Raw genomic sequence first — 19,275 nt, forward strand, 5'->3', positions numbered from 1 at the left:
GAGCAGCTGAACTGACATTGACAGAGCCGTGAGGGAGAGCGTGCATCTGTTTCGGAGGGGAATACAGAGAGGGGGGAGGGCGGGGGAGGGGGTGGGAAAAACCTCGCTCTTATCTCCTCTGTATTCACATTCGGTTTTCCCTGCGAGAGAAAACTGAATGGGGATGTGACGCTGCAACACAGTATCCGATGTCCTTTGTGTGTGGGGTTATGCGGCCACGGCGTCTGATTTCAAATGACCAGTTCGGTTCCCCATGTGTTGAAAGCCAACGCGTAAAGCCCACATCCAGGGCCTCAATGTTCTGCGTCCAGCAGGTCTCACGGCACAGCGTGGCTGAAATCACTCACTGAGACACGCGTTCCTCAGACTGCAAACCATACGTTTGGGAGAAGGGGGGGAAAAAAAAAAAGCATTCCAACTTCTTATCATCACTACTTCAAAGTGATTCCAAAACCGAACCATCCGTCTTATTGGCACATTCTTATCCCAACACGCCGATCCCAACACGCCGCTCAGCACCTTTTCCCTTCATGTTCCGAACGCGTGGAAGCCAATCTCCGAGCAGGCGCTCAAACTCAAGAGGAACCCGGCGGCGAGGAGGAGGAGGTGGACCGCCCGGGCCGCCCGCCCCGCCCCCCCCGCCCCCCCGCCCGCCACGGAGAGCAGAGCGCCCTCGGGGTCCGTCAGGGTGTCGTTGCGGAAGCCCTCCGTCAGGTTGCCCGTCTCCTCCTCCTGCAGCTCTTTCTGCAGCAGCCGGGAGATGAGGCTGTTGAAGCGGTTCTCCGTGGTGGACCGCGGCACCGCCGCCACCGTGGCGTTCAGCTCGGGGGGGTCCACGCAGGAGCCGTTGGCCCGGGCGAACACCACCTCGCCCAGGTCCAGGCCGGCAACGGAGGAGGGCGCGGCGCAGGGGATGTTGCGCACCAGCTGGTAGCTCTCCATCCACTCCTTCAGCCACTGCAGGGAGCAGCCGCACTCCCAGGGGTTCTTGAAGAGGAAGAGGCGCCCCAGGAAGTACACGGGCTGGAAGACGGGGAAGGGCAAGGCGGTGAGGTTGTTGCTGTTCAGGTGCAGGGTGATCAGGCTGGTGAGGTTCTCGAAGGAGCCCTCCTCGATGGAGAGCAGCCTGTTGCGGTCCAGGTAGAGCACCTCCAGCTCGGCCAGGTCGCCGAACCAGGTCCTGGAGATGTTGGTCAGCAGGTTGCCCCCCAGGTTGAGCATCTTGAGGCGGGTGAGGCCCTTGAAGGGGTCCTGGGGCAGCGCCGCCAGCAGGTTGTCGTTGAGGTAGAAGTTCTCCAGCCGCTGCAGGTCCTGGAAGGACAGGTCGTGGACGACGTTTATGCGGTTCTCCTCGAGGTTCAGGTACCTGCAAAACAGCGTTTGACAGATTCAACCCGGGGGATTCTTAACGCTTACGATCATCGCTTCGGGTCACGTTGAAGGTCAACAGACGCACACCTGAGGTTACTCAGGCCGATCAAGGAGTTGTAGGCCACCGCCTCGATCTTGTTCTTCTCCAGGTAGATGTGCGTGAGGTTCACCATGTCCCTGAAGGCCCCGGGGATCCTGCGGAAGTGGTTCTGGAAGCAGCGCACCTCCCGCAGGGCCATCTGGTCCAGGAAGATGCGGTCGGGGATGCTGAACAGGTTGCAGTCGGACATGTCCACGCGCACCAGCTTCTTCAGGCCCGAGAAGGTGCGCGTGTGCAGGTAGCTGATGTACTCGTTGTGGGCCATCTTCAGGTCCACCAGGTTGGGCAGGCCCTGGAAGGGAAGCAGCACTTTTTTCAATGTGGATATGCCAATAGGATTAGACATAGCATTCTTATTAGTGACCGGCCAATACGTCGGCCGGCCGATATTATCGGCCGATATTTGCGTTTTCTTTACGTGTATCGTATCGGCTGATTTCTATTTTTCGCCGATTTTGTATATATATTTTTTCTATATTTTTTTCCCGGCATGATTTACACGACACCTGGGCGGGGAGAACGGGTCGCGTTTGATCAGGTCAGAAAACAGCGGGAGTGAAAGGGGAGCAAGTGGGGAACGTCTGGACGGTGATGAAGGGGCAACACTAGTGATCGACTGATATATCGTCCCATACTTGTATCAGCATTGTTCATTTTTTTTTTGCCAATTTTTTTTTTTAAATATATATATATATATTTTTCCCAGCATGATGATTTACAGACAGTTCAATAAATGTTCCTTTTTTAAATTGAGACTTGTAACATTTGTTATCATCATTGTGTCATTTTTATGATGCCAATTAAGGGAGCAAAAGCAGCATCGGCTCCAAATATCGGCCCAAGAAAATCGGTCATCGGCGTATCGGTCACCGGCTAGGGCTGATGAAAAAAAGATCGGCTCTAAAAAATCCATATCAGTCGGCCCCTAATTCTTCTTATATAATAAAAAAAACGGTGCTTGGGTGAATGTTCGGGGGGGGGGGGCGGGGGTGGGGGGGCTGAGGCGGGACCTTGAAGGCTCCAGGGGTGATGAAGGAGATGTTGTTGTGGTCCAGGGAGAGGCTCCGCAGGGAGGGCAGGGTCCCGAACGCCCGCTCCGACAGGAACTTGAGGCGGTTCTTGTCCACGTTGATGGACGAGGCCTCGCAGGGGAACTCCTTGGGCAGCTCAGCCAGGGCCGAGCGGTCGCACAGCACGCTGCAGCTCCTCTCCTGGGTGCAGGTGCAGGAGGAGGGGCAGGCGCGCACACAGGCCCAGCGGGCCAGCCCGGCCTGGGGCAGCGGCAGCAGCAGCAGCGCCAGGAGCAGCCCGGAGACTGTGGCGGCGGCGGTGGACGACGCCGGGGTTCATGAAGGGAGCATGAAGAGAGCGAGGGAACAAAACCAAGAACGTTTAGTGACCGCACGAGACGGGAGCCGAGGGTTTCAAAACCCAAAAGGGTCGTGGTTGACCTGCGCCCCTGATGAAACAGCAGGTTTACTAGCCTGGAAATCCAGAGCCACGTCTAGAGAGCTGTAGGGTCTGGCAACGAGTAATCAAAACGGCCCAACTCGAGGTGGCGGAACCAAGCATGCGTTTGAAAATATCCCTGCACGCAATTGGATAACACTACGACCAATCAGAAGAACACAAGGGTGTGACGTGTCCAGACCAGCGGAGCTAACCAATAGATACGACTCTTGCCGTATCCGGTCGGTAAAACAGCAACGCTTTTGGCCCCGCCTATATCAGATACACCGATGTGATTGGTTAATGTTCGGATCCAGGGGAATCGGGGAGTGAGTCTATTGCTCGTTCCCGGAGTGACTCGCTGAGCAAATTCAATTAGTGCTCTCGTGAGAACTCTGGATTTCCAGGGTGCAGGTTTACTGCATAGCAAAGGGAATCCACCTGGTTTATGTGATGCAGCTCGGAGGCTCTGTCCCATACGGTGAACGGCCCAAACCCTTCTCTCAACGTCCCATAACAGTTCTGGCTTAATTTTAGGTCACAATTGTTCAACAGGTGAATTTCCTAATACTGTTGATAATTAACGACTGGGATGTCACGTGACTCGATTTGTACGCTTGAGGAAATGCTCTCATTTTCTGGCTCAATGTAGTTATACAGGCCCGCTCTTGATAACGAAACAAGTGATAATCTAACTGATAATCTGTTGGCCTGTCTCATAAAGTATATACTTATGTTATTATGGAGAGGGGAAAAGTAGAAGGTTGAGTTTACCGTGGAAATTCTTCATCTCAAAAAGCTTTGAGCTTTCCTTTAAATCGACCGCTGCCTGTGCTTCAAACTATTAATAAAAATATTATATTATAAAATATTGGATTTACTTTTATCCTGGTCAGTTTGGCGGGGGGGGGGGGGGGGGAGGGTTCACGCGGCATGTTCACGGCATCCCGTGCATGCCGAGAGGAGTTTAAAAGGAAAATCACCTAAAAATGTGGGAACCACACAAGGGCAGCAGGTCACAAGCAGGGATTCAAGCCCAGGTCTGACATGATCGATTAAAAAGCCCACTGGGGTCCTTTTTGACGGCAACCGATGACATTTTGGTACGGTAACATCACCCGTTCTTGCGCGTCTCCTGAACTAGAAGAGCTAGTGATGACAGAGAACCTGAGAGCAGTGCTGGATGAATAGTCAGTAGCAGCCTCTGAACCACCAAACACAAGCTCAAACGGAGCCTCCTTGACACACCACCAAAGGCCGCTGTGGGGGCCCTCGTGGCAGGGCCAAGGGAAGGGTTGGAAGGTGGAATCACGTCGAAAGGAGGCAGGCCAGACGGGACTATTTCCAGGCTAGACGGCCTCTTTCACAGCCGCCTGTCGTGGCGGAGCGACGATGTGATTAAGAAAGAAGGCTTACACGGTAGAGAGATTAGCTCTGACAACAATGGGCATTGTCTGTGCTCTGAGTTTCACCTCTCGATCCACTGGTGGCTGAGAGTTGGGCTCTCTCTCTCTTAATGGGATCATTTGGAAGATCTATGAGCGGCAGGACGGGCCGCTGACTACACTCAAACCCAGCCTGGAAGTGGGTCTTAGGGCATTGGAAAAAAAATCTATTATTGACAAACTGGACTCTCTCTCTCTATAGATGTAGATATATACATCTAGTTATCCATCCATCTATCCATCCCTCCCGCTCTCCCTCTCTCTCTCTCTCTCGTATGTTTTATAGTATGTACATTATAGTATGTACATTTTCTTATTCAATTTCAATTTAATTTAGATCTGGTTCCAAGTTGCACAAGGCCTTTTTTTTTTTAATGCATTTTATACAAAACTATATTTCCCCACATCAACGATTAAGACAAATGGAGTGACATCAAGAAGAAGCTATCCAACAACCTATCCCATGAGGCAGCGAATTAACGAAGAGGGACAGGGAACCGAGAAAGACTGACCAGTGATAGCGGTAACAGCCAACATGCCGGTCTTCTCTCATGTGGGACATGCCAGGATTAGACCTAGAAGAGCACCACATATCACACAAGCATATACCAGATGAAAAAAAAAAAAATGTCAATGACTTAAATGTGTAAACAGGTCAACAGAGATTCAACAGCTATGTAACACAATAACCATTAAATATTGCTTACATTTTGTGAAACGCAAAAATGATGGATGAATTTGAAAAGATTCTTACTTCTTGGTTGATGCCGTTTTCTGCCTCCGTGTGAACGTGTGGTCGACTTCATGGTCTGCATATCAGCACATGCGGCCCCCTTCTGCCTACCCCATGTCTGTCTGTCTAGATGCCTACCGCTCGCAAGCCACTGCATACAAAGGATGAGCCTGTGTGCCCGACAGTTGTGAAACTGGACGGATTAGAGTCGTGTATGCCTCTTTACTAAGTGCAAACCATTCCCCCTGTTGGGGTTAGTGTGCTGAAGCACTCCATCATTACCACACACAAACATCCATCTCTTAATGGCAGTGAAATCCTCTGGATGGAGGATGGATGGGGGGGGGGGTGAAGATGATGGACGGCCGACAGGATTTAGCAGAAAAAAAAAGCACCACTCTGGGAGCAAACGCAGGGCTGTCACCTCAACACATAACGTAGCACTCCCAGATTAAAGATTACACACACACACACACAGTGGGATCGAGAAAAGGGCTCGAATTTATCAAAACTGATCATGTTAGTACTTTGTCATAGATATCAATGCTGGGGTATATATGGACAGTACCATTTCTAGGATCCGGCTTTCAGAGGTGTACTGTTGGTTTGAGAAGCAGGGCAAATATGTCACAACCCGACATCACATAGCAGCAAGTAGCAACCGATGGGATTTCAGAGTAGATGTCCATGACGCTGTGAGGGACAGCCCCACCTGTGGAGCAGCAGGAACTGGTGAGAACAGTCCTCCACACTCGCTCCATAGACTAGTCGTCGTCGTGAAGACAAAAACAGGTTTATTCATCCACTCATTTTAGCGTTGGGGCACCGACGCGTCTGTGTCCCAATGACATTTCAGGGGGGGGAGGGGGGGGGGGGGGTGGAAAAAACAAAACATTGACACGGTTGACTATACAAATGTTTTATATATCTTTTCAAAAAAATAAGTAAACCTTTATGCCTAACGCAGTTTTGCTACCATCCCCACTCTGCAGCTACACAACGTTGCCAAGGGCTACCAGCCAACAACAGTCTCCTCGGCAAATCAACAATAAACATGCTTTCTTTTCCAGATACTTTTGCATTCAAACTTTAATTTGGTAAAATCATACATTAATCGCACAGCTGAGTGTTCCTCATGCAGTGCATTAGCATCTAGGCTAGTACAGAAAAGCAACGGCTACATCTAAAGAGCCCTCGGCTTCCCCCCCCCCCCCCCCACACCGGAGCGGGGAGCAGGCCCCAGGCGGGCCGGCGGCGGTCGCCGTGGAGACCACCGCCTCCGTGACGGCTTGCTCCGCACTCGCTCGGTGGTGGTGGGGGGGGAAAAAACGAGCGCTACCATATAATGCAAATGCAACAACAGGAGAATAAACCACATGTTTGTTTCTTTACAGATTGCCATGTGCCAGACATTCACTGGAGAGAAAAAAATATATAGTCATCAGGTCAAATTAGAGTTAAGAAACATAAACAATGCACACAATTGGAGAATCTGAACACTTCTGCACCGATACGCTTAGGAAATTGATTTGCTCTTTACACAACTTTACTCCAAACCTTGGCATTTTGTCAATTCCATTCCAATTTGATGGCCAATTGGGAATCTAATCGAGATGTATGGCCCTGAGAAGGCCTTGAAACAGCTGTGGATATTAATTACGGAGTCCAATGCGTCTTAAACATTAAAAAGCTCACACTACCCGAAATATATAAATTTCACGCATACAGGTGACATTCAACATTCAAGTGCCAGTGTTTTGTACTGTCTTTTGGTCAAGTTTCTGAAACTTTCAAAGAATCACTTTGAGGCTTACAAAAATAAATATTTGTCAAAAATGCTTAATAAATTACACAAAACTAGCAGCAAAAGTAGAATCTAGAAATCTGTGTGCAAATGGCTAAATTCCCCAACTGCTAAATCCCCTGGTCCCAAATAAATCCTGGTTTAACGTTGAGAACCCCTCCCCTTTGTAAACAAGCTGCGTTTTCTCGCCCACCTCCTCACTCACACACAAACATTTGGAAGCTTAAGGACATATATCCAAGACATCTATATAAAACTCTAGATGTGCAATAAAATAACTTTTGTAAAACTCGATGGGCACATACGTACAAAGGGCCTACACACCTAAATCAAGTAGCACCATTCAATCCTAAATTCAACACCGTCAGTGCATCCGCTTTTAGTTCAATTTCTTTAAAAAAAAAAAAAAAAAAGTTTCAAGGCACAACACACCTGAGAGGCAACACATAGCACTAAAAAGGTGAAATACTCCCATCCCTCCTCTCATTGGCTGCTCCTCTCTGAGAGGAAACGCCTGGTCTAGCCTCACAGGCGCCAGGGCTTTGTTACACACGTCTGAGCAGATGAACCCCCGGAGGAGTTGACAGTACTATGTCCCCATAAGGAAGTGGACACCCTATTCCAAGAAAAATATATATATATCTCTGGCCTGCCTCCCTGCCACGGTTTGTTAATGCAGCAATGGAAACCAAAGCCACTGACAACAATGGTGGTGCCCCTGAAACTACGCCTTACCCTAAACCCAACCTGGACCCACAGCCCCCCCCCACCCCGCCACCCCCCGCCGCCCCCCCCCCTCCCTCCCCTCCCACCCCAAACGTGGCCGGAGAGCTTGCAGCCGTGCCCCTCTGTGCGTCCTGCCACCGGACTGCGGTGTGACCTGTGAACCACTCTAATGCCTGTTTGCTTTTAAGATGAACCATGCCTCCAACGCAGCTTGAAAAAGAGAAAACCTTTGTAATTAAGTTAAGCCTGCGACTCCGTTCACATCCCTTTCCTTCTTGACCAAAAAACAAAACACTCGCAAGCGTAGAATAACGTCCGGGCCCTGCGGTTGGCCCTCCGATCGCCCAGCACCAACGTCATGTGTTACGCCCCACCCCGATGCCGTGGTCCATATGCGGTCGTGTTGACCCCGCCGCCGCCGCCGCCGCCGCCGCCTTCTGGGGGGCGGGCATTTTTTGTCTCGATACACGTTTAAGAGAAACATTCCAGAGAAACCAAAGAAAACGGACTTAGGTTTTTTTTTTTTACGTTTAACCGCGCACGTTTCCCCCCGCACCGAAATGTCTCGAGTAAAAACCAACAAAAAACACCGCCCATTTTATGTAGCTAGCACTTGGTGGCAGACTAGCTGCCGTAACACTGTCAAGTCAATTTGAGAAATGTGGAGTAGTAACTTCCAGCATTGAAGATCCTAGTTTTAGTCTCAGTGAGCGTTGGCACCAAGCTTGATGACCGTGTTAATTAAGATCACAATAGGAATGGCTATTTCAAAGACTACCATGTCCTTTTAAAATGGAGCTTGTCCAGGATAGAGTGAGCGCAAAAAGATAAGGAATCCAACTCTTTGTCTCTTAATATTGGAATCAGTTTTGTTCCTCGCGCTGGGAATGTCCCAGTGGAGAATCATCCTATTGCGATGGCGCCATTAGCCATGTGTAGAAAAGGCTACATGATGTCCCTGCAATTAATTTGAAGATCAAATGGAATCATGACTCGGGTAAGCCATAACGCCCCAGTGTTTGCCAAGGTTTGATTAAGTCCAAGCTTGTTTTGCTTTTTCACCAAATAACAAAACAGTAATAACAAATTTAGAGCTCTAGGCCAAGTTCTTTTGGTGAAATGATAACATAAGATTTCCTTTTAAGATTCAAAAAAGGCACAGTACATCAACATACAAATGATCCTCAGGTTATTGGTTTTTCCATCAAAATAATAATTAAAAAAAAAAAAAAAAAAAAAAATACTCTTTACAATGAGTCCGAGGTTGCTGTCGGACTTGGCATGTCAGCGTCCATGCTCGTTCTCTGAGGTGTGCGGATCTCTGCAGGCTCCTGGGGGACGCTGGTGGTTACATCACACCGCCACACTTCCGTTTGGCGGGAAGCAATACGGGGAGGGGGGGGGGGGGGGGGGGAGGCAGAGAATCGGTAATGTACTGTGCGTCAATGGAGCTACACAGAGGGGGGGGGGGGGGGGGGGAGGCGAGTGGGGTGGTGGGGTGGGGTGTGGGGGGGGAAAGGGGTTGTTATGGTCTGGCTAAAGTTTACATGTGGTTTCCGTGGGGCCTGGGTTGGCATGGCAACCTGCTCCTGCGGTGCCTAGTTGCCCCACCAGTCCACGGAGTTGCCGGAGTTGCTGTAGCTCCCGCCGTAGCCGTCGTTGCTGTGGAAGTTTCCTCCGAAGCCGCCTGGAGGGGATCGAGACGAGAGCGTGTTGAGAAATGTGTTGGCAGAACAATGTGTACTTTCAGACATCAAAGGGCCGTCGTACAACGAGGGATCCACCCATGTGGACTTTTTAGGGCCGGTACCGATTTGTTTTTTTTTAATCAGCTTTAGCCGATGACTGATACTGATTTTCTTGAGCCGATACTGCTCATGCTCCCTCACTGTACATCATAAAAATGACAACGATGATCACAAATGTTACAGGTCTCAATTTAAAAAAAGGGAACATTTATTAAGGAACCGTCTATAAATCACGCAAGGAAAAAAAAAAATACAAAATTGGCTAAAATACGATAATATCGGCGGGCCGACATATCGGTCGATGGCTACATACAAGCAGACCGGGGGCGAGCACAAGCAAACCAATAGAGAAGTGACTGACCTCCGCCGCCGAAGCCGCGGTTTCCTCCGCCGTAGCCCCCAGTGCCGCGGCTGCCGCCCCGGCTACCGCCCCCGCCGCCGCCGAAGGCGCTGGAGCCTCCGCCGCCGGGAGACTGACGGTAATCTTTGGCTCCAAATCGACCGCTAGAAAAGGGAGGCAGAAGTCAGAATGGTGGTTCACACCGGGTGGCTGAAGGCCCTTCTCCCCGGGGGGGGGAGGGGGGGGGGTCATAATGAACATGGCACCGACGAGCTGGCCGGGCTGGAGTTACCTCTTGGCGCGTCCGCGGGTGGGGCCCTTGTGCTGGTACTCGTAGGCCAGACTGTCCAGCCAGGATGGAACCTCCTGCTTGGCCTCCACCAGAATGTCCAGCAAGTCTTTGGTTATGTTGCTGTTTTTGTCGTTAAAGAACGACGTGGCCAGACCTGATCACAACGAGGAGGGGGAACTCTTAGTACCAGTGGCCCACGGAAAACCAAACAGCGTTTAGACTCAAAACCCCAGACAGCGTTTCGACTCAAAACCCCCCGACAGCGTTTCGACTCAAAACCACAGACAGCGTTTCGACTCAAAACCACAGACAGCGTTTCGACTCAAAACCACAGACAGCGTTTCGACTCAGAACAGCCATCATGATGAGAACACGACGTACCGAGGTTGCCCACACGTCCCGTACGGCCAATACGGTGAACGTACTCCTCGATGTCACTGGGCAGGTCAAAGTTGATGACGTGCTTCACGTTGGAGATGTCCAGACCTCGGGCCGCCACCTGGAAGAGCACAGCGAGAGAGAGGGAGAGGGAGCGAGAGCGAGAGAGAGAGAGAGAGAGTTAATCACAGCCAGGGAGGACGTGCACTCAGCTGGAGGACGGTGAGCAAGTGACGTGAGCAAGTCCCGTACAGCAGTGGCCACGAGGATTGGACAGCGTCCGGAGCGGAACTGATTCAGGGCCTCCTCTCGGTCCCTCTGGGAGCGGTCGCCGTGGATACTGGTGCAGGCGTAGCCCTCGCGGTACAGGAAGTCCTCCAGGGCGTCGGCGCCCTTCTTGGTCTCCACAAACACGAGAGTCAGAGATTCCTTTCCTGCAAAGGAGGAGGAGCGGCGTGAGAAGAAGACCAGGTGAGAACCAGGTGGAGCTCTGCAGGGGCCAACCGAACGTGCCCCGGGGGGTGGAAAGGAGTGATGGAGCACGAACGGGAGAGTTGTACTACAAGGAACCACTAAACAATAAAGAGTAAACAAAAGGGCAACTAAAAAAAATGGAGACAGGAAGCCATGATAAGAAGCTTTGCATTGACTGACAACCATTAACCATCAGCATTCAATTTGGCCCCAAACACCAATGTGGGAGCCATTACATTAACGACCCTTGTAGGATTTCTGATACTTTTCAGATTCTTCCGGCGCCGATCGTCGTTATCAAAGAATCTCTTCCATTAATAGTTATCAGAATGAAAGCTTTCTATAAAAAAAGGATGGCAGAAGGGGTGTCCGGCGGCACAGCTCCAGGTCAACAGTGGTATAGCTCAGCTACGTCGCCCAATGGAGCCACAGACCTAGTCCCTCACTAGACGACCTGTGCCCGTCTGTGCCACGCTCTTAACAGACATTTGTCAAGTTGCCAAACTTGGTGGTGTAGGAACTACGTAATGCATCGAATAGAGAGCGCCCACGGCCATGCCCTCAGCCTCGTCGTGTTCCATCCCCATGGGGATAACAGATGAGTGCGGCGAGTATTGTGTATGTGTGCCTGACATACACAATACTAGATGAAGAAGGCTGGTCGGGTGCTGACGGTTTTAGCATGCCAAAGAGGGGTAGATCTATCCTACACTTTGTACCATGATTTGGTCTTATTCACGAGGCCCTGCGTATAAGCTCTGCAACTTAAAGATTTGAATAGAGTTATTCCCACGGGCGTAACGTTACTTAAACATCCAACAGATATGCTGTGCCTCTTTCCCGTTTACGTTTTTTTTAATTATTATTTTCGAACCACCTAATGCTATGGAAACACCCCTGCTCGGCCTAGAGGATTGCCCCATCAGAAATGACAGAGGGGGGTCAAAGAATTCAAAACTGAGGGTCTGGAGAGCAGAGGGGGAGGGGGGTGAGGGGGATGAGCTGTGGGACGTGATGTTTCTGACACGGGTGTCAGACTGAATTGCAATTATAAATATACTCACCAGGTTTCTCTGGGGTCTCTGGCACATTTTCATCAGTGGGCATGACTAAGATAAAACCAAGTTGGCCAGTAAACGCAATGCTGTTCAGTACACAACTTCAACAGCTTTGAGACAGTGTTTAACCACATGTTTAAGCAACCGTCTTTACCGCAAGAATACCGTTTGCCTACAAGCTACACAATACAGTTTTACTTTTAAAAACGTAATCCTGCTGACGCTGTAGGTCATTTCACTGGCTAATTTCTAACGCCATAATTAAATAGTTGATTTTACGAAATACAATGACAAGTCACGGAGCCGGGTTCACTATTGGTTGACGACGGGACAGAAAAACGAGGGGGGGGGGGATAATCGAGCCTGATGTGTCCATCGGGTTGAAGACAGTTCCTAACCTGTTGCGTTGAGGAGATCGAGGAGGAAGGACCTCTTGTCATTGTCCTCCACCCAGACCACCTTTTGGGTGATGTTTTCAGAAGTTGAGCCGACACGCCCGACTGCTAGGAAAATGTAGTCCTCCAAAAAGTCCCTGGCAAGGATCTAGGGAGAGGAACCAAAGGGCGTCAGAAAGTCAACGCTTGCATGGGACTCTGATGACGAAAAGCAGCATCTTTTTTTAAATGCAACCGGTTAAGTCGCAGTCCTTAAAAACGTACCTGGATCTCCTTGGGAAAGGTCGCGCTGAACATCATCGTCTGCCGGCTGCCCTTGGGGGGCATTGTGTCCTGCTCCACGATGCGTCTGATCTGGGGCTCGAAACCCATGTCCAACATGCGATCAGCCTCATCCAGAACCAGGTAGCTACGGGGACAATCACAGCTGGTCATGGGTCTGAGCGCCATAAGGTGTCCGAGGGCTCTGGTTCTTGCGGCTCAAAGGGGGTACACTCACTTGCAATAATCCATCCCGATCTTGCCTCTCTCCATCATGTCCACGAGACGGCCGGGTGTGGCCACCAGGAGGTGGCAGCCCCTCTCCAGCTCTCTGATTTGCTGGCCGATGTCGGCGCCGCCGTACACCACGCAGGGGCGAACGCGGGAGCGGTAGGCGACCTGTGGCAAGGAGAGGGGTGTCAGGGGGAGCTGTAGCATACCCGTTTCAAATATTTGGTTAGGACGGGTTGAACGGCGGCCGGCTAAATGCAAAAACAACTCACCTTGCGGGCCTCCTCGTAGATCTGCAGAGCCAGCTCCCTGGTGGGAGCCAGGACCAGGGCGATCGGGTACTGCTTGCGGCGGCTATATTTTCCATTCTCCTGCGGATGGAATGAGAGCGCGGCGTTAAGGCATTACGGTAACGCACACGCCGGGACTGTGAACCGTGTGTGGTTACCGAGGGTTATAAATATATTGCTCGGTAGGTCTTACGCCGCTGTTCTTTGCGGCCTGGAGGGCCTCCCCGGGCCCTTCCATGAAGATCTGACTAAGCACCGGCAGCAGGAAGGCTGCCGTCTTCCCGGAACCTAGAAGACAGCACAGGGAGCGAGAAACACATTGAGGTTCAGCCCTTCAGCGCAAACCGTTCAGGGTGAACCCTTAATAGCAGCGGAGGCGTTCACCAAGAGGAGGTTGCATGTGAGCACTCACCGGTCTGGGCGCAGGCCATCAGATCCCTCTTCGTCTTGATGATTGGGATGGCGTACTTCTGAACTGGAGTAGGTCTGGTGTAGCGACTCAAGTTAATGTTGCACATAATGATTTCTCCCATTTCGACATCGTGGAACTACAGGACAGAAAAAACAAAACAAATTTAAAGAGTCATCAAAAGATAAATGTTAAGTGTCATATCTGCCATCAAAGTGTCTGAAAGGTCACATTAGGCAGGGACTTACGCTGTCGATATGGGGCGGACAGTTGTTTCCAGTAGCGTCCACGGGAATGTCGTCGTATTTCTCAAAGTTGATCCCGGTGTTGCCCCCAGAGAACAGCTCACTTTAAACCAAAACAACAAGTGTAAATTAAGCACAGCTGGCTAGTATTGGCCGGGCTGTTTTCAAAAGGCTTCATGAGAACCGCTCTTACTGTTCCAGGCGCTCGTTGGCGGCAGTGGGTTTGGACCAGTCCTCCTCCTCTCTCGAGTCCTCCCCCCAGCGGTTGTTTCCTCCACTGTTATAGCCCCCGCGCTCATACCTGAAACAACAACACGTCAGATTGGCCCCAAGTGCTTTCTCACCTGTACGACCCCGGCCACACGCCAGCGCCGCCGATATGTCACTACAGCAGTTTCTTACCTTCCGCGAGACCCGCCTGATCCGCGGTCGTTGAAGTAGGCAGACTTGCCCCGATCAGAGCGCCCTCCGAAGCTGTTGTAGGAGGAATCCCTAGCATCCCTGACAGGCGCAGACCAGCCTCCGCCTCCACCGCCATCTCCACCGAAGCCTAAAGCACAGCAACGGGTCAGATCAGCCCACGGGCCGATTGAAAACTGCCTTACCTACAGTGCGTTTTTTCGGCTTTGCGTTTTGACACAATCGTCCAAACTCGTTAGTATTGCCAACGAGCAAACTATTTTTTTGGGATTAACTAATGTCTACTAGCCAAAAGCTAAAATTAGCCTATAGACCCTATTCCGGCATTAACACTTTAGTGTTCTGCCGTGTCAAATGTGATGGTTCTGCATTACTACTAGGCACGATGGGCTATTCCCACATGCATTCTGTATCGGATGAGTCAACGAGCCGCCGCCCCTTTGACCAACCCAGGTGCCGCGCCCACCTCTATCATTGCGAGGCGTTCCCCGCCCTCCAAATCCCCGGTTCACACGGTTCTCATGGATACCATTCGCGAATCCATTGCTATGTCCACTGTCCCAGCCGGATGAGTCTTCATGACAAAACATGAAAAAAAAAAAAAAAGAAAAGATCCCCATGAGCAACCACATTTAATGTGTGTAGAAGTGTGTGTGTGTAGCTTCAGTCTGAAGTCCAGAATGGCTATCAATGTTCACCTTTTTTTGACGCTCAAGTAAGTAGAGCGAGGACACCAATGCATGTGAACCCCAGTGAACCCTAGCATCATTATGGGATACTTCCCCCTAACCAAATGATCAGAGGAACATTCAGTGTCAAGTTGAAAATATCAGGGTTTGTTTTTTTTATACAAGCTTTCTTGTATAAATGAGCCCGTGGGTCTCTCACGTTGCTCGCCAGGCAGCCACACGATACCTCAGCAGCATGGGGGCAGCCCCAAGCAGCAAAAAGGGTGTCAAGTACAACAAGAAGGCAAGTGCTGGACAAATGTCACACCGCAGACCCAAGTCACTGCTTGGGCGACGGGTACACACTCATTCCGTACCACGTGTGAACATGAGCAAGCAAAATGTAGCCGTCATAAACAGTTTAATGGCAACAACTGGCTTTCAATTAACACTGACAAAGCACTCACAAAACCCACTGACTCATCACCTAGTTGGTTCAGAAGTCCAAAAATCAGCAATACTGTTGGGCATTGGGTGGACTCATCTAAATTAGACCCCATCTTCTACCAATGGTAACTAGCTTCCGCTACTGCAGTAAGAACAGCATAAATGTACTTTACTATAGAGTAACCTAATTGCATTAGTAATTTCCCAAAATATCCGAATTCCCTATGTCAGAAATACAAGCGTAGGCTCTGACAATCCAGTCACAATTTGACACAATTTTGCCATTAGAAGACAGTCACTGACAGGTGGAAATGCTAGACTTTTCAGTAAGGGAACAGTTTGCCTTACACTTCAGATTTTTCAAACAACTCAATCTCAAATCGTTTCCCAAATAGTACAGTGATTGTTTAACAGTGATCAGAAAAGATAGCCAGTCTAAAGCAATGCCACGACAGTCAGTAGGACAGGCCTACTCCTAGAGCTGCAGTGCAGAAACTTCAAGGCACCACCACCACCATGCAGTAGAAGCAACTACAAATGTTATGGGGACACAGGCCCCGTTTACTTTGCCTACTAAAACGATGTATCGTTTCCACTTGATGGGCATGATGATGCATAGTGATAAGTACTGCTCAGCAATATAACTCAAGATGGGTCAGTGGCACAACATGCAGATGTATCCATTTGTACCACATCTGTTTGGCCAACCACCACTGTAGGCATGGTAAAAGGCAAGCTCTTGAGCACCCAGTCTTGGGTAACCTGGGTAAAAGGTGTGGAGGCAGGCTATGAAAAGTTGTGCCCGTCATTATTGGTCCAAGCTGAAAAAAACAATAACTCCAACATTTACTTTGCACCTAATACCACCCAGTTATCCCATTTAGCATCAGTTAAGTCAGCATCTTTCATTACACTTTGCATGCAATGCTGCATGCTTGTGGTAGAGACTTTCAGGATATTATAGGCAACCTCTTTTCCACAATTCACAGGTTGGGTGTAAAGGAAGAATTGACTTCTTTACATACAAAGCTTATACAAGCTGCAATTAATCGGCGGCTTATTAAAAGTAAATAAAATAAAATTGACAATATTATTCTGCGCATTAATGCCCTTTCGCCCTGATTGTGTGTTGCCAGGTTAATAGCAGCAGCACGTCTGTAGTCACTACAAACATTCATCTAAAATTCACTTCACGCATTTCAGCAGAGAAAAGCACATCAATAAATAATGAGGCCATGGCCATGTTTGAGTGGCTGTGAGAAGCTATGAACTAGCCCAGTCTCTTCACATTGGCTTTGCTGGTGCGTACATGGCCATCTCATGCAGCTGGGAATGCAGGTTGCCCTCAGCGAAAAACACACAATAGGGACTTACAGAGGTTTACTGGTGCCACTGAATAACCATACTGTCTATCAGTGAAATAACCATTTCCTGCTGTGGAACAAAGAACAGCAAAATAGAAGAAACCCTTTTTCAGTAGGTAAATAACAACACTATAATTGAATTTAATAACTAGGACATTTGATGTCATGTACTGCATCACAATGGAGGCTTTTAAGAGACAAAAAAACAGGTTATGCTTTCTCAATAAACTAATTCCACCCTCCCAATCATTTCACCAAAACAAAGTGTGTCTTTTAATTATGATAAGAGATGAAAAGTGCCATCATGAATGGTTTGCAGTCAGGAGAAATTACAACGGAAGTGTACACATATTTTGTTCCTGTCCAAGTCTGTCCCAGGCATTGACTAGATTGGATGGACTTACCATTTTTGGAAGAAGCCTCTCTGTTTCTCAGGTGAGGGGGAATGTAACGCCCTAGGGAAGTTGGAGGGGTATTGTAAAATACTGCGGTACATTCACAAATTAAAACACAATTATTTGAATTGAGAAATGGTTTAGTTGTTGGAATATGTACTTACTACCGGTTCCTCCGCCCTGTCCGTCAACAGAATTCAAGTCTAGGCCAGCAAGCTAGGAGGAATAAAACAAATTAAGTCAGACATTTTTTTCCAAAAAGGGAGGAAAAAACCCCGTGAAAAAGCACTTCAATGTCGGGATGAAACCTGAGTATCGACTTTTAATGACACTTGAAACTCGCACATGTCCGCGTTAACACAGCGTTCAGTGCAAATGGAGGTGCCAATGACGTAACGACCACGGAATGTCCTTATTCCAGATTGACATCGGAAATTTACAACGCATCAACACGTAAACACGTTAAACGGAATGCAAAACGGGTTGACATCGTCTCTTCACTGTGATTTACATTATCAAGTGCCGAGACCCCCTAAGCCACTACTCGTCATGCCTACAAAACCAAAACGGATCCAACTCGTATTACCGGCTTTTGTTTAAAACAAACAAAAAAAAAGATGGGAGAAAACCCGTCCGCTGTCAAGGAAGATTACCCAAAAAAAAAAATCACCCCGGATATTTTTTCCTCCTGCGCCACGTTTCAAGCTCTTGAGGGCCTCGCTAAGCTAACACCACACCGGCCGGTACCCGAGTCTCTGCTACAGAAAGAAAAAAAAAGAGTGATCCAACCAGTTTACCTATCCATTAGCGCACAATGTGTACATCCAAAACACACACAATTATACGACATCAACGACCCGCTGGTTTCGTCGGCGCATCGTGTTCATGTCGGAAACGACAGTATAAAACGTGGTTGGGAAAAATTGATTTCAAAACGCAGCAGCGAGACCGCCGCCATGACTCTCGGCGATGGCGACGTTAGGAGCTCCACCACCATTTTGCCAGCAGCCACCGCTAGCCTAGCCTAGCCTAGCCCGGGCTAGGCTAGGCTAGGAGAGCTAACCGGCTAGCAGGCTCCGATCAGGGGCACCGATCCGCTGGTGAAATGCGCACGGCAAAAAAAAAAAGAAGCAAACTATAAGTACATTCGTAAATGGTGAAACCAAGGGAGAGCACTCACCTGCTGATCTAGACCGTGTTGATTATCGACGACCACATGACTCATAACTAAAGAGAATCGTGGGGGATTATTTCTCAGGAGAAAGGCTTTTCTTTGTTAGCACGGCCACTTAGCTAGAGCTATTTTTTTTTTTTTTTTTTTAAACACAAACACGCAGGTTCAAAAGATAAATCGATCAATATCCACTCAGTATGTATTCGTAATAGGGTTGACTATTTAAATTAAATGAATGAAAAATAAATTATGGGCTTCCGAAAATGATACGCTTTTCTTCCGAGCTGTTCACCAGAAACCTTCCTCAGGCAAGCTTGACCGTGGTGGAATGAGAGACAGAGCCGTGTGCTACCGCGAGATATCGCCACGGTGCGTACAGGGCAAGCCGGCGAACGGGCGGGTATCGCGATGTTTTCTTTATCCTTTTGATTTGCTGAGAATCCAAACAAAATTTGCATGTACTTTTCTGAGTTCTGTCCATAAAACGTTTTGTGGCATATTGACTATTTTATAAATATCAATAGCTATTTATCAGTATTTACAGACTATGCCACAGACTTGTTGCATTCACGCAAAAGCAGTTTCTCTGTTTTTTTGTTTTTTTTGGGAGCAGCCTATTTGTCCCCAAATAACCGGATTCCATCGTATCTATTGTTTTTCCAAGTATGGTTATCCCTTCAACGATAATTCTAATTGATGGATTATTTTTATTTCAACATGGAAGTGGTGTTTTTTAGTTCACCGATACTCTTCTAGTTGCCATAGTTGCTCCACCTGCTGGAAAATAACTGAACAGTATAATATTTTTTCATAATTACGATGAATTTTGTGCAGACTATTAAGTCCGATAGATAATTATCCACATTTTACACGATAACAAAATATCGGAATTTATTATTGTCAAATGTTCAAAACACTTTAAGAAACCACGCACAATAATAAAAAATATATTACGAACGCTACTGGTCGAAAATTTTAACATCCAATACAACATATGACGTTATTGATTTTTTTTTGTTTTAAAAAAGAAATAAAAGAAATAGTCATCCCCGTGTTTT

The 19,275-nt window shown here is 48.7% G+C and overlaps 2 protein-coding genes across 7 annotated transcripts; both read right to left on the bottom strand.

Moving 5' to 3' along the window:
* Positions 1-528: 528 nt before the first annotated feature.
* nyx (nyctalopin) lies at positions 529-8,080 on the bottom strand (the record flags this gene model as incomplete). The annotated part of the gene is made up of 4 exons (XM_084478271.1): positions 529-1,366; positions 1,459-1,763; positions 2,482-2,786; positions 7,996-8,080. 4 exons carry the CDS (start codon positions 8,078-8,080, stop codon positions 529-531), a joined length of 1,533 nt encoding a protein of 510 aa, XP_084334397.1.
* Positions 5,582-18,533, bottom strand: LOC311358339 (putative ATP-dependent RNA helicase an3). 6 transcript variants are annotated; one of them, XM_084478345.1, is made up of 20 exons: positions 18,224-18,533; positions 17,208-17,259; positions 17,053-17,103; positions 16,659-16,718; positions 15,975-16,046; positions 14,636-14,743; positions 14,152-14,299; positions 13,943-14,050; positions 13,753-13,852; positions 13,508-13,643; positions 13,289-13,383; positions 13,078-13,176; positions 12,813-12,973; positions 12,578-12,722; positions 12,317-12,461; positions 10,639-10,820; positions 10,390-10,507; positions 10,009-10,162; positions 9,738-9,880; positions 5,582-9,315 (listed from the first exon to the last, which is right to left on the bottom strand). In XM_084478345.1, exons 1-20 carry the CDS (start codon positions 18,266-18,268, stop codon positions 9,227-9,229), a joined length of 2,211 nt encoding a protein of 736 aa, XP_084334471.1. In that variant the 5' UTR covers positions 18,269-18,533; the 3' UTR covers positions 5,582-9,226. The 6 variants fall into 6 exon arrangements, with proteins under 6 accessions (XP_084334471.1, XP_084334472.1, XP_084334473.1 ...); XM_084478346.1 differs by lacking the exon at positions 15,975-16,046; XM_084478347.1 differs by lacking the exon at positions 14,636-14,743.
* Between the last annotated feature and the right edge of the window lie 742 nt (positions 18,534-19,275).

Source organism: Micromesistius poutassou, assembly GCF_964030765.1.
Source record: "Micromesistius poutassou genome assembly, chromosome: 14".
NCBI lineage: Eukaryota > Metazoa > Chordata > Actinopteri > Gadiformes > Gadidae > Micromesistius > Micromesistius poutassou.